At 42.3% G+C, this 13,506-nt stretch overlaps 1 protein-coding gene across 11 annotated transcripts in view; it reads right to left on the bottom strand.

Moving 5' to 3' along the window:
- Positions 1-13,506, bottom strand: part of kcnma1a (potassium large conductance calcium-activated channel, subfamily M, alpha member 1a) — a 754,381-nt gene that overhangs the window by 183,778 nt on the left and 557,097 nt on the right. For all 11 annotated transcript variants that reach the window (XM_080215698.1, XM_080215701.1, XM_080215700.1 and 8 more), the window contains 2 exons: positions 7,472-7,582; positions 2,409-2,514 (listed from right to left, as the gene is read on the bottom strand). In XM_080215698.1, the coding sequence (XP_080071824.1) occupies positions 2,409-2,514; positions 7,472-7,582 (217 nt within the window). The remainder of the gene's footprint in view (positions 1-2,408; positions 2,515-7,471; positions 7,583-13,506) is intronic.

Below are 13,506 nucleotides of genomic sequence, written 5' to 3'. Positions count from 1 at the left end.
TTTCATCCTGCTTTCAACAGAGCGACCCAGTGCACAGTACAACTTGTTAGGCGTGCTCTTGATAAGAAGATACGAGGTACAATTGTAAAGAAACATCAATTTTTACTGGATCACAGGCTGGAGAATTTTCTGTTTATTTATCGTAACACACGATTTCAGGCAAAACTCCACCTGAAATGTTTCTTAAAAGACCTTTCAGAACAAGATTCTCACAGCTGAAGCCACACAACATGGTCAGTAGAACAGAAACAATCAAGACAGGAAGAGTCTTGGTAGGAATAGGGTAAGTGAAAAGAAGTCTGAAATTGAACTAGAAGGTTAGGATGAAAGGTAAGTGGTTGCCATGGCTACCAAGAAGAGTTGTGAAAGTATGTGGTCCTTGCACATATTTGGTTAAGATGTTGGGGTTAGATTTTCATATATAGCTATGTTTGCCTTCAGAGATTCACAGAGAAGTTAGGAAGAATCAAATGATCTGATGAATCAGATAGTTGGGATATGAGTAGGACACAAATATTTACTCCAATACAAGTCATGTCTGAAACCAGTTCAAATCCACATCAGAGCCAGACAGACATGTCTCAAGAAGTGAAAAATTCAATTGAAGGTTAAGGTCAAAATCATTTTGTGTTGGAGAAAACTTCTCCACACACATGGCCAGAGGTCACCAAGTTCTGAAAATGTGTGTCAGAAAGGGAGATATCCTCTTAGGAACAGGAAACCAGTGGTTAGTTTGACATGTAGATAAATGAAAAACCAGAAATGTATATGAGTTGTGTAAGGAAACAAGAGCATTGTGCCCTTTGTGGGCCATTTACGTATATAAGCCTAACTGGATTAAATTAATTTCACATTTGTACCAGACTCCATTCTGTACACACGTGATTTTGTTTAGCAAAGATAACACAAGAGTATGCTTCCTTTACTCTGCTAACAATGTACCATAACAGGAGAAGCATTCTCTGCCGCACTAGCAAGACATGCTCACATAGGAAAACAGGAATTAGGAGCAGAAATAGGCAAACTCAGCCCTTTGAGCCTGCTCACCATTCAATCTGATCATGGCTGGTATTTCCCTGGTCTCAAATCCACCTCCCCACCTGTTCCCCATTTCCTTTTTTCAAAAAAGGTGGTTCACTCAGCCACCTATATGGCAGTTCTGAATGTGATCATCAGTATTTTAGTAATTTTGCCCAAACTCTGGCAGTATTGTACTTTGGAGCCATGTCCATTAATTAGCAGTGGACTCAAGCTGGTCTGAAGCCTACTGTACCTCTCAGACAGACAAGATTTTTATTTTACTAGCCTGAACTGAGTTCGAACATAACTCTCAGCCCATAGAAAGAGGGTAAATAAAATGCAATAAAACAAAATCCATTGAGGCAGAATTCAAGTTTAATCAATATTATCATTGCCAGTTGATGGCTACCATGACACCCAACTTCCCAGAGTTTGTCTTGTCCCAGAATTGGCTGCAAATGTAACAGTGAGTTTAATGAGAAAACAATTGTTAATGAGCAAATAACCCTACACTTTGAGGCAGGATAGAGGTATATTGAAAGTTGTGAATCATCAAGTTACTGGACAATTTGAGTGGTGCAGTTTCACAAAAATAAACCTCCCTGGGAATTTCAAGAAATTGTGGCATTTGCCCAGCAGGCATGAATTAAATACCCTGGAGGATATTAGGGCTGATACTTGCAACGTAAGGACTCTTTTAAGGACAAAATTTGCATTTCTGCAATTCTGCACAACCTCTCCAGTCCAGAAAGGCTGCACTCGAAACTGTGGAGTCTCAATCCTGTGGGTAGTAAATTGTTATTAGAGATTTTGAAAATGTATTTACTTTTCTTGTTTACTTCTTTTTTTCCAAACCTAATTTCAAGCTGAAAGGCGAGAAAAATAAATCTAAGAGGGCATGCCCCTCCTGTAAACTCTGTACCATTGCCCATCATTACAACGACAGGATGTATCTGTGCAACTCAGAGGGTTGATAGATGGTTGAAACACAGGGCAGCCTTAATTACACCCAGATTTGATGAACAGTGATGGCTGCAGTCATCTTCAAGACTTTCCACTCCAGGTAGCAGACATCAATGGGCAGCGGCTGCAAAATCGATCCTGTTGTTTGCAGTTGTACATGATGCTGGGTTCCATTTCACTGCCTCTTACACACCGGCTAGGTTTTCTTACACTAAACGAGATGCAGCTTTCTAAACAAAGCAAGAAAAATCTCAAGCACATCCATCCACAGTGACTTTGAAAATGTGCAGCTGATAAATCAGAAACTGTGGAGGCGGGGGGAGCCTTTTCTGAGTTAAAGCAAACTTTACTGCCCTGGTTATAATATAAAAAAATCATATCATAGCACACAAGGCAGTAGAGTCAGAAAAAGGATACAGGATTACCTTGACTCTGGCTAGATCGTGAGGGTTCAGGACAGAACCTTGGAAGAATTCCACCTGAGTGAAATGTCTTTTAAAAAGGGCTTCGAGCTCAAGGTTAGGGGAAATACTGGGGAGGTAAAAAAAACAAATCGAAACAGTTAGTCAAAAAATACATGCAACATTTAGGCAAGATAAATACAAACATTGACAATCTAGCCTTAAGTATATATATTTTATGTGTAATATTTTAATACAAGGCAATTCTAGATGAATATCAACACTGAGTGGCAACGTAACCTCTGCTCATCTAAGCCCCAGCGTTCTGACACTGAGAGATCAGGGTCTCATTCTACTTCTAGGGACGAGGTAAGTTTTAAGACATTTCTTAAAATCTACCTCTTAGATCAAGCTTTTATCTACCTGTCACAGTACCCCCTTAAGTGGCTTGGTGTCAAAATTTGTCTGCGAAATGCCTCAGGATATTTTACAACTGTTAAGGTGCTATAAAAATGCAAGTTTCTTGGGCCCAGGGCAGGGCAACATTTGGTTTAATGTATGGTCCTAGATACAAAGTGTTAGGAGCGACGTTACACTTGCCCACATTCAAAGATTAAATGGTTTTGTCACTTGCAACTCGCAGCTAGCATTGTAACATGGGTCTGCCAGCTTCACCTTGCACAGAATAGGTGATGGTTTAATGAAGCTTTAATATAAGCCACGCAGCTGGAGACTTTATAGATAAAGCTTGTTATTTGAATGGGCCTTGACAGGAGCATACACTCAAACAACATAGACAGAGCTCACAGCTCATTGTGCCTTTACTGTCTTTCTGAATGAGCTAATCTCAATTCCTTGTGTTTCCCCATAGCCCTGCAATGTTTATCTTTTTAAATATGCATCCACCTCTCTTTTGAAAGGTACAACTGTGTCTCTTTTCACCACCCTCTCAAGCAGAGAGCATCTCCAATCGTAACCAGTCGCTGCATAACAAAACAAGTTCTCATTTTCCCTGTTTTTTATTGACAATTATCTTCAAAAATTCCCTGATCACTGACGCCGCTGCCATTATTCCCTACCTACTTTTTCCAAAACCTCTCAATCATATCAACTTAGGTTCTGCCGACCCACTAGGATACCTCATACCTAACTCAAAGTTTTACTGCCTTCCCACAAGGAGTGGTTTTCTGCTCCTGCGCTTTCAATGATAAAGAGTACAGGGAGTCCTGGTCGGACAGCAGGTTACAACACTCCAGCCCACGTTCTCCCACCTACAATCGCCAAGGGAGGATGCATCCTTTATAAAACCTGATGGGATTTTACAAAGCAAAAAATCATGACAAACAAAAACCGGCTTCACTGGAACATGTTCTTTCAAGGTGGACCGATTTCATTTTCCCTCCCTCTGGTGCTTTGGTCTGTACATAGTGCACTCAACGATTTACAAAAGGAACATCACACATCAATCCACTTGACACATTCCTTCAGCTCCTTAAAACGTTCATGAGGGATTCTACTTGCCAACTAAAACTGATTGCTGGGGATTACACATCAAGAATCTTGGGATGAAGATAACTAGCATTTTTCTGAAGCCTACAGTCCAAATGCTGCACGAGGCTGTTTCGGAATGGACGATAGAGGCGCCACCAAACCGTAGGATAAAGGTTTGCATGTCAGGATTCCCCTGATGGCAATTTCTGATGACAGGTTGTCTGCCTTGGTTGGGCTGGGGTAAGTCTCCTCCCCAGATCAGTCCTGGGCTGCTTCTTCATTGCTTCCCGCCTGTTGCAAGGTTGCTGAATCTTTAGCTGGGCAATGGCACAGGTAACTAGTAACAGGTAATTAGAAATTACAATATCCCTCTGGGGATAAATGAAAAAGGGGGATATTATAATTTCTAATTACTCTGACCATTTTCAAATTCAGGTCCAAAGACAATTGAATGAGTGCAATCTGCTGGTTCCATGACAAAATGCAGAGGGACACATGTTTATTTAATAATGTTGAAAAGAATTGTAATTAATTAGGCTCTGAGAGGACAAGTCCTTTCTATGAAATTAACTGTTTTAAATATGTTCTCTTTTTGTTAGTTTGAGGTAATCGAGCTTGTATTGTGCCAGAAGTTGAGATCTGCTAGAACCTGGTAGGATTCAGCATTGTCTTCCTGTCGGAATCAGGTTTATTCATGGGTTTGCTAGCCCCCCTCCCCATCCCCCATGTCCCTCTGCAACTTCTTACCGAAAAGCATTGGTTGATGGATGGTTCCATTGGTGCCTCACACCCAGAGGTATTGCAAATCCAAATAGTTATTGTTAACATGCTAACCCAGACAGGAATTTAGGTGCATCACAGCTGAATCAGATTCAGTCCCTAGTCAATAGTCACACATATAAATGTTCCAACATTACATCGTGGGTGCCTGAGTCAAGCTGCCTCCTACCTAATCCAAACTGGACTGATCACTGGCCCACAGCATGGTTGGTCCATTCAGCAGGATGCACTGCAGTGGGTGGGGTTGAGGGAAGAGGGGGGATGGTGAGCGCTTTGGCCTGAGACATTTGCTGCTTTTCATCGCTCACTTACTCACTGCCTAGTCTTGCGTAGCCTTTGATGGAGCTCCTGGGATCATTTTATATTATTACGATCCACATCCACAGTTTAGGAAAATCAGCAGCTACAGATGCTGCTGGGATGAAGTAAGTGAATTGCTCCGCTCCCCTGCCGATGTGTTAATCCAGAGAACAGAAGACTGAAACCACAGGCAATGAATCAAATCATCACTGCTATCAATAATATAGCTCACAGTGGTCCAGCCAAAGCTCAGTCATGCTAATCTATTTAGCATCATTTCTAAAATGAGATGAAGCAGCGATGTCATTTGAAAAGATGTTTTATTCCAGCACACATACGCTGCTATAACATTCCCTGTGTCCTTTTCAACCATTACAACAACCTCTGCCTTTACAATATTGCAAGATCCCCAGGTATTTCATGGGAACAATTACCAAACACAGCCACTTAAGGGAGTATTAGGACAGGGGGCTAATGCTTATTCATAGATGTAGGTTTAGATTTGTATCCCAAGGAAGGAGAGGTGGTGAGATGGAGAGGTCTGGGGAGCGAATTCCAGATCGTAGGGCCCAGGCAACGGAAGGAATGGGTGCTGATGGCAAGGAAAAGAACTTTGAGGGTGCACAAGAGGCAGAATTGGAGATGTACAGAGAATTCAAAATGTTGTCGCAACTGGAGTTGGTTACCGAGATGGAAAACAAACCTGCTGGGAGTTTTAGTATTTATTGTGTCACATTTATGATCACATAATGGAGCCCTTTGATCCAGTGTTTAGAAGGGCTTTACATTAACAATGGCTTGGTGATGAAGTCTCAGTGTCTGATCTATTTGGGCACGAGGGTCTCCAGTTTGATGTCAAGTCAGCTGATCTCCACTCACATTGCCATCGTGCTACAAATCCCCACGCCACCCTGGATCTTGGAGTGGAATTTTAGGCCGGAATTTTCCAACCATTCCCGCCAGTAGGACCTTCCAGTCTGACCGACAGTGAATCCCCGCTGTGGGTTTTCCGGTGCTGCATAGAATAAGAAACCCCACTGACAGCACCAAAACCCAAAGATCTCGCTGTCGGCCAATGGCAGGCACAAAACATGCCACAGGGAGACGGTTGTGGGGGGAATCCCGCCATTGACTGACCACTGCTTACTGTTCCTATAGGAGCTCCTGTCTGATACACTGACTGTCCTTTCTCATTTTAGCTGTTGTTTGTTGCCAGCACTTCTACTTTTCATCATTAGATTGTTCCATGACACGCTGAGGACACCAAGTTGGGAAATAGATGAATGACATTTCAGTGGATGACAAGCTCTTAAAACCTTATAGATTTTTCAGGGTGACAATCTTTTCAAGCCAGTACAATAGTGGCGGAAAATCAGAGCTCCATTAGTGTTTTCTTTGTCTTCCCAATTTTCTCACCACCCTGCAGCTGGAGTACTGTGTGCCGTTTTGGTCGCCACACTTACGTAAGGATATTTTGGCCTTGGAGGGAGTGCAGAGGAGGTTTACTAGGCTGATACCAGAGTTGAGGGGGGTTGAGCTATGAGGAGAGGCTGAATAAACTAGGTTTGCACTCGTTAGAGTTTAGAAGAATGAGGGGAGATCTCATTGAGACGTATAAGATGATGAATGGGATGGATAGGATAGAGGTGGAGAGACTCTTCCCGCTCAGAAAGGACAGTAGGACTAGGGGGCACAGCCTCAAGATAAAGGGGGAGGCGGTTTAGAACGGAGTTGAGGAGGAACTTCTTCACTCAAAGGGTGGTGAATCTCTGGAATTCTCTGCCCGTTGAAGTGGTGGAGGCTGCCTCGCTAAATATTTTTAAGACGCAGGTTGATGGGTTTTTGATAAGAGAGGGGATTAAGGGTTATGGGGAGAGGGCGGGAAAGTGGAACTGAGCCACGAAAGATCAGCCATGATCTTATTGAATGGCGGGGCAGGCTCGAAGGGCTAGATGGCCTACTCCTGCTCCTATTTCTTATGTTCTTACACTGGGTGGACGCCAGGGTGGGGGTGGAGTAGAGACATGGAGGTATCCTGACTAAGTGTGAGCCAGGACAATGAGTCAAGGGCATGTGGTGTCTTTAAACCCATCCCTGCTCTCCCACAATTACACTTTCCAAGCGTGGTCACTAATTAAGTGGACTTGTTTTTACCCCAGCCCAGGGATGGTGCGTTTATCGCTACCATCAGCCAGGGACAGCTGCCCTTGCCACCTTTATTCTGCAGTGTTCGTACTCATGAAACCACCAATCCATTTTGAACTAGCCTTCCAGCCCAGACACTGGGCTTTTTAAGAATGGGAAGACATGTAAACATGGAATAGGGCTGCAGTCGACACTTGCATCTGTATCCCTCTCTTTCTACCTTATTTATCACGAGACTAACTAACAGATTCACAAACATACGGGTTTTGCTTTTTCAGCATCTTGCTTTGATTGAAACATGAATTATTTTAGTCAATCACACTACAGTTCGGCACGTCACAGTTCCAATGTAAATCAAAGCTTTTACTTACTTGTGCAGAAAGACTATTTCTACGTTCACATCATCCCTGTCCTTGTGCAAGAAGTCCTTTAGAAAATTGGAGACACTCTCTAGTGTGATGTGTCCACACACTACTATATGCCTGTTAAAAGTGAGAGCAAACCGGGTTAACAATCAGTGCCAGAGCTAAGATCAAAAGATTCTCACATTAATGCAGTCTTAATGTTTCACCAGAGAGACAAAATGGTGGTGTTGTGACAGGAGGTGATGGATTTCTGTTTGTGAAAAAGCAGGAAATGCTCATGAACTTTTGGAATTCTGCGTTCATCATACAGGAGAATGCCAAATTCATCCTATAAGTTAAACTCCAGCAAGATTTCTAAATGGGCCTGAAAAGCCTCTCCCCTCTACCTTAGCGTGCCCCTATAGTACAACATAAGTTTTTACTTTGCTCTTGATCAAACCCACAAGTTACTGGGACAAGATATAAACAAACACCCAACTTGTCAAATGCGTAATTAGTCAAACCCCAATATGGATGATTGGCAATTCTGAGGTCACACAAAGCATTCTGGCGAAATCCTGGTCTGTTTTCTCTCACTGACTTCAACTGCAAAAGCCTTTTCTCTGCCACTTTCACAGGAACAGCTAATCACTCTCGATTTCACCTTATTTTGAAAGTTTAGAGATTTTGAAACATTTTTTCTGAAAGCACCAATGGTATTTAAAGTTAAAATTAATTTATTAGTCACAAGTAGGCTTACATTAATACTGCAATGAAGTTACTGTGAAAATCCCTGAGTCACCACACTCTGGCGCCCGTTCAGGTACACAGAGGGAGAATTTAGCATGGCCAATGCACCTAACCAGCACATCTTTGGACTGTGGGAGGAAACCGGAGCACCCGGAGGAAACCCATGCAGGTATGGGGAGAAGGTGCACACTCCGTACAGACAGTGACCCGAAACAGGAATCGAACGCGGGTCCCTGGCACTGTGAGACAGCAGTGCTAATCATTGTGTCACCGTATCACCCAGATGAAAAAAAGGTTATACCAATCAGGAAGAGTGAGCTTTCAAATACATCAGTGACTATTTAGTGCTCAGTTTTGATATCTCTCAAACAATCATGTGCCACAGGGAAAAGCCTCAAACATTTTTCTTGCTGCTTAAGTATGGTTCAGAATCCACAGCAAGAAGGAACTGCAACAGCCACACAATCCACAGCTAAGAGGTTACCCAAAGACCAAAGCTGCAGGGCGTCCCTTCAATATTTGGTGTCACTGTACAGCAAACAAGAGCCCAAAAATGTTCAAACCCCTGCCCTAAAGGATCACGTTGGAAATTATGAGAAAGTATTTGAAATGTGATAAGAATAGAATGTGTGGATCTGTGAATATCTCAGTAATCAGATTAATCTTAGTGTATTATGGTTTGACTGTTGTGCAAAGTCTCCTATCATGTGTTGAGACTGATGAGGGGAAATCAATTGTCAAGTCAGATAAAAGTCGAACAGGATATTGAAGAGTTATTGAGGTGACATGGTAGATTTAGTGCCAGACAGGCAGAGGTAATAGATGGATGTGAGGCAATTAGACAGCTCCCAATGCACACTATTTCAAAACAGAGTTGAGAAAGTGACTTATCTAGCAAAACACGTTGTTCTAGGGCTGATAACCATTTAAGTTGACACACTAAGAGAACTAAAATCAAGTCTGATGAACCCCTTAATATGCCCAATAACTCCAACAAAAACCTTCACAAAACATGGACACAAGCAATGCATGTTTTCATGCACTCCACAGACCAAACTCAATAAATGCTTTTAAAAACACCAAACTAATAAACCCTTCATATGCCAACCCCAATAAACACCTCCCATATCACATTCACAAATCAATAAACCCTTCATTTACCAAGCCCTGGTAAACCCTTTCACAGAGCTCATATGCCAACTCCAGTAAACCCCTTTACATAGTCCACATACCAACCCCAATAAATCCGTTTACACAGTCCACATACCAACCCCAGTAAACCCCTTTACACAGTACACATACCAACCCCAGTAAACTCTTTTACACAGTCCATCTACCAACCCCAGTAAACCCCTTTACACAGTACACACACCAACCCCAGTAAACCCCTTTACACAGTACACATACCAACCCCAGTAAACCCCTTTACACAGTACACATACCAACCCCAGTAAACTCTTTTACACAGTACACATACCAACCCCAGTAAACCCCTTTACACAGTACACATACCAACCCCAGTAAACTCTTTTACACAGTACACATACCAACCCCAGTAAACCCCTTTACACAGTACACATACCAACCCCAGTAAACCCCTTTACACAGTACACATACCAACCCCAGTAAACTCTTTTACACAGTCCATCTACCAACCCCAGTAAACCCCTTTACACAGTACACATACCAACCCCAGTAAACCCCTTTACACAGTACACATACCAACCCCAGTAAACCCCTTTACACAGTACACATACCAACCCCAGTAAACTCTTTTACACAGTACACATACCAACCCCAGTAAACCCCTTTACACAGTACACATACCAACCCCAGTAAACTCTTTTACACAGTACACATACCAACCCCAGTAAACCCCTTTACACAGTACACATACCAACCCCAGTAAACCCCTTTACACAGTACACATACCAACCCCAGTAAACTCTTTTACACAGTACACATACCAACCCCAGTAAACCCCTTTACACAGTACACATACCAACCCCAGTAAACTCTTTTACACAGTCCATCTACCAGCCCCAGTAAACCCCTTTACATAATCCACATACCAACCCCAGTAAATCCCTTCAGACAGCCCATATACCAACTTCAGTAAACCCCTTCTGACAGTCCACATACCAACCCCTGTAAATCTCTTCACAAACCTCATACCAAGTCACAAAAACCTTCTCAAATAAGTTGTATCTATCCATGTTTACATGAGGCTCTGGAGGATAGTTGGTCCCTGTGTGTCTACCCTCAACAGAGGAAGAAAATAAAATAAGGGTCAAGCACAAATTTGATTTATTGTCACCTAGAAAAATTGCGAAGTGTCAATAATGTCTGTTGACAGTAAATGCTGGGTAACTGCTACAAATTTTAAGCTGTCTAAGAGGTAAATAAACAGCACATAGCCTTCTGGGAATCCTCAATTCCACAGTATCAGAATGAATGGTGGTGGCAAGGTGAAAAGGAGAAAGAGGAGTGTAGGGGGCTGTAGTTTTGGGTGGGGAGGAGTGGGATGGGTGGAGTCATTGTTTCCAGTTGTGGGTTGCATAATACAATTTTCCACTAAAATAATACAAATAGACTAAGCAAAATGTAGAAAAACATTGACAAGTGTTAACTGCGTTAATTGTCATTGGTAATGGCACTGCACTTCAGGGGTATTTCTAACTTGCTAAGTAAATTATCGTGGGATTTTAAAACAAAGATGCAATAGACTATGACAGATGGAGAAAATGAGAGAGGTGACGGGTTCACATTTTTATGACGACAACCCGATCAATTAATTTGTGTGCTGAGACTCGATGGGAGGTGCTGCAGCGTTCTGAGTTTTACCTGGCACAGGTTGGGTCACTGAGTGTTCTGACTGTGAGCCATTAGCTCCATGATATAACACACAGAGAGCACGCCAAGCAGAAGATGCTCAAGTGCCCAGCAGGTCATTTATCATCTGAAAGGGAAAGGCAGGCGAATGGTATATATGTGTTCCAAGCTCCTTTCTCTTTCAGATGCTGAATGACAACTGTTTATTGTTTTTATTTTGGATCTCCACTAAGTATAGGGTTTTTCCTCATCTTCTAATATGCTTTATTAAAGTGCATTCACTATTGCTTGTACAACAGTAACTACACTTCAAGAATTACTTCCTTGGTTGTAAAGTGCTTTGGAAAGCCCAGAGGTTCTGAAAGGCGCTGTATGAATGCAACGTCTTTCTTTCTTATGCTGCCTGTTTAGTTTTGGCTTTTAGTGCTAAATTTTACAGATGTTGACAAGGAAACTGGTATGCGGAGTATAATTATCCATGAAAGCAGCCATCATTTTGCTCTTTCTAAAACACTGGTTAAACCCACCAGTGAAGGACAGATGCTTCTTCCAGACTGTTCTTGGCGAGTTTGAAGAACATTATGTGATTAAGATCTCATGGGAGCATTTCAATTTAAAATAAGATTCTGAGCTTGAAAGTGAAGTGGAAAGGACAATATGAAGAGATGCAGATGTTCTTTGAGGAGGTAAAACAATGAAGTGAAACAAAAGAGATCATTTCTCCAAAGCGTCTTTTGTAATTATATAAGAGAGCATGTGTGTGCATGAGTGCATATATGTATATCATTTGTGTGTGTACACATTTGTATGTTTGTTATGTTTAATTTGTTTCATTTATAGTCACAGAGCTACTACAAGTAGGAGTTCTTTTAAAGACTTGGCTGTGGCAATCTGCCCATCTGTTTTGGACGGCAGATTTCACAGCACCAGCAGCAAAAGACAAACAGCTGTGGTTTGCATGTCCACATTGGTTTGCAGATTGCAATTGTATTTCTGACTTTCATTTTCCAGTAAAGTCCTGAAACCTGGAAAACACATTCAGTAAAATGGCGGCTGACAGAACAGCTGTTTTCAGTTCTACTTTGGTACAGCAGTATCTGAATGTGGGGGAAATCAATCACCATCTTCATGTGGCTCTTACAGAGGCAGCAGTGTTGACCAATTTACCTCAGACCCTGACAGTGTTATAAAGTAAATGTAGCATTGGAGCATGTTTAACTAGACAATGTGCCTGAATGGAGGTTTGCCAACAGTATGAACCACACTGCGAAGTGGAGGAGAGGGTGGTAGTATTTTTCCTGTGTTATTTAATTATTTTAATTTAAACTGTGAGTACTGCTCATACCTCTGTGCACTCGTTAAGTGAAGTTACTGGATCATACGAGGAAATTGATCTAACATAAGACAACACATTAACTGATGTGGCTTTATGGGTTATGCCATCATAACTTACTCAAGATTGGGCAGAGTAATTCAGAAGGTGTCAAGAGCACTGACTGATTAAATAAAAATATTCATGAATACAGCTCAGTTAGCGAAGCCACATGGACCACAGATGTTAGGTTCAATTCCACTGAGTGATTAGTTATAGCAGATTGAGGAGGAGCAGAAACATTACCAATAATGGAGGGACACTCAACATCAGAATCACTCAAGTGAAACAGGCACAAGTATCCGTTTCATTTTATCATCATCGGTGTTGTGGTTGGGGCTATAAATTGGGCACAAAAATCTTGGGTTGGGGATGTGGATATCAGGCCTGCTTTGTGCTCCTGATCACAATTAATTCAGCCAGGGACTGTCTTGGCAGTGATGTCTCCCTACATCAGATCAACTGTTGGCATTCACCGTATGAGCTCGGCCATGGAGAATGGTCATTTTGGCAAGGTAATGGCAGACTCCTGTATAATTCCAGCAACAGTTAAAGAAGAGGATGAAACTGGTGAAAATATTTTTTTGAACTGCTTTGATGATCCAGAATATGAAACCTCCAAATGGGGTACCCCAGAGGTAACCCCTTAACTGCACTATAGGATGCCTCGGAAGTCTCATAACATCAATTACTTAGTAATTACGCAGGAAGTGTGGACTTCAGATGGGTAATTCCCCTGCTAGTGGAATCCTCTGAAATAATCTCTGACTCTTGAGTTAGAGTGGGAGATTTCTGAATGTTCCTGACTTACTTACCTGAATAGTTACCTAGGAAAAGTTAGCAGGATTAAAACTGATTCTTACTCTTGGGCAACTATATTACTCCTAACCAACTCCCCCCCCTCCTCCCCACCCCCCAGGACACACCCACTGACGCCTCACTGGAACTCCAACTGTTCTTTGACTCTCTAACTCACGCCTGATCCCCCAACTATCATCTCCAAGCTCCAACTAGCTTCCAATTCAACTACCTCCCACCGATTCCCCAACATGACTCCCTCCCATCATCCACCTGACTGCCCTGCCCCAATCCCCCGAACACGCTAACT

The sequence above is a fragment of the Carcharhinus amblyrhynchos genome, chromosome 31, assembly GCF_965287045.1.
Source record: "Carcharhinus amblyrhynchos chromosome 31, sCarAmb.v2.hapA, whole genome shotgun sequence".
Classification (NCBI taxonomy): Eukaryota; Metazoa; Chordata; class Chondrichthyes; order Carcharhiniformes; family Carcharhinidae; genus Carcharhinus; species Carcharhinus amblyrhynchos.
This window is presented reverse-complemented; position numbering and strand designations above follow the sequence as displayed.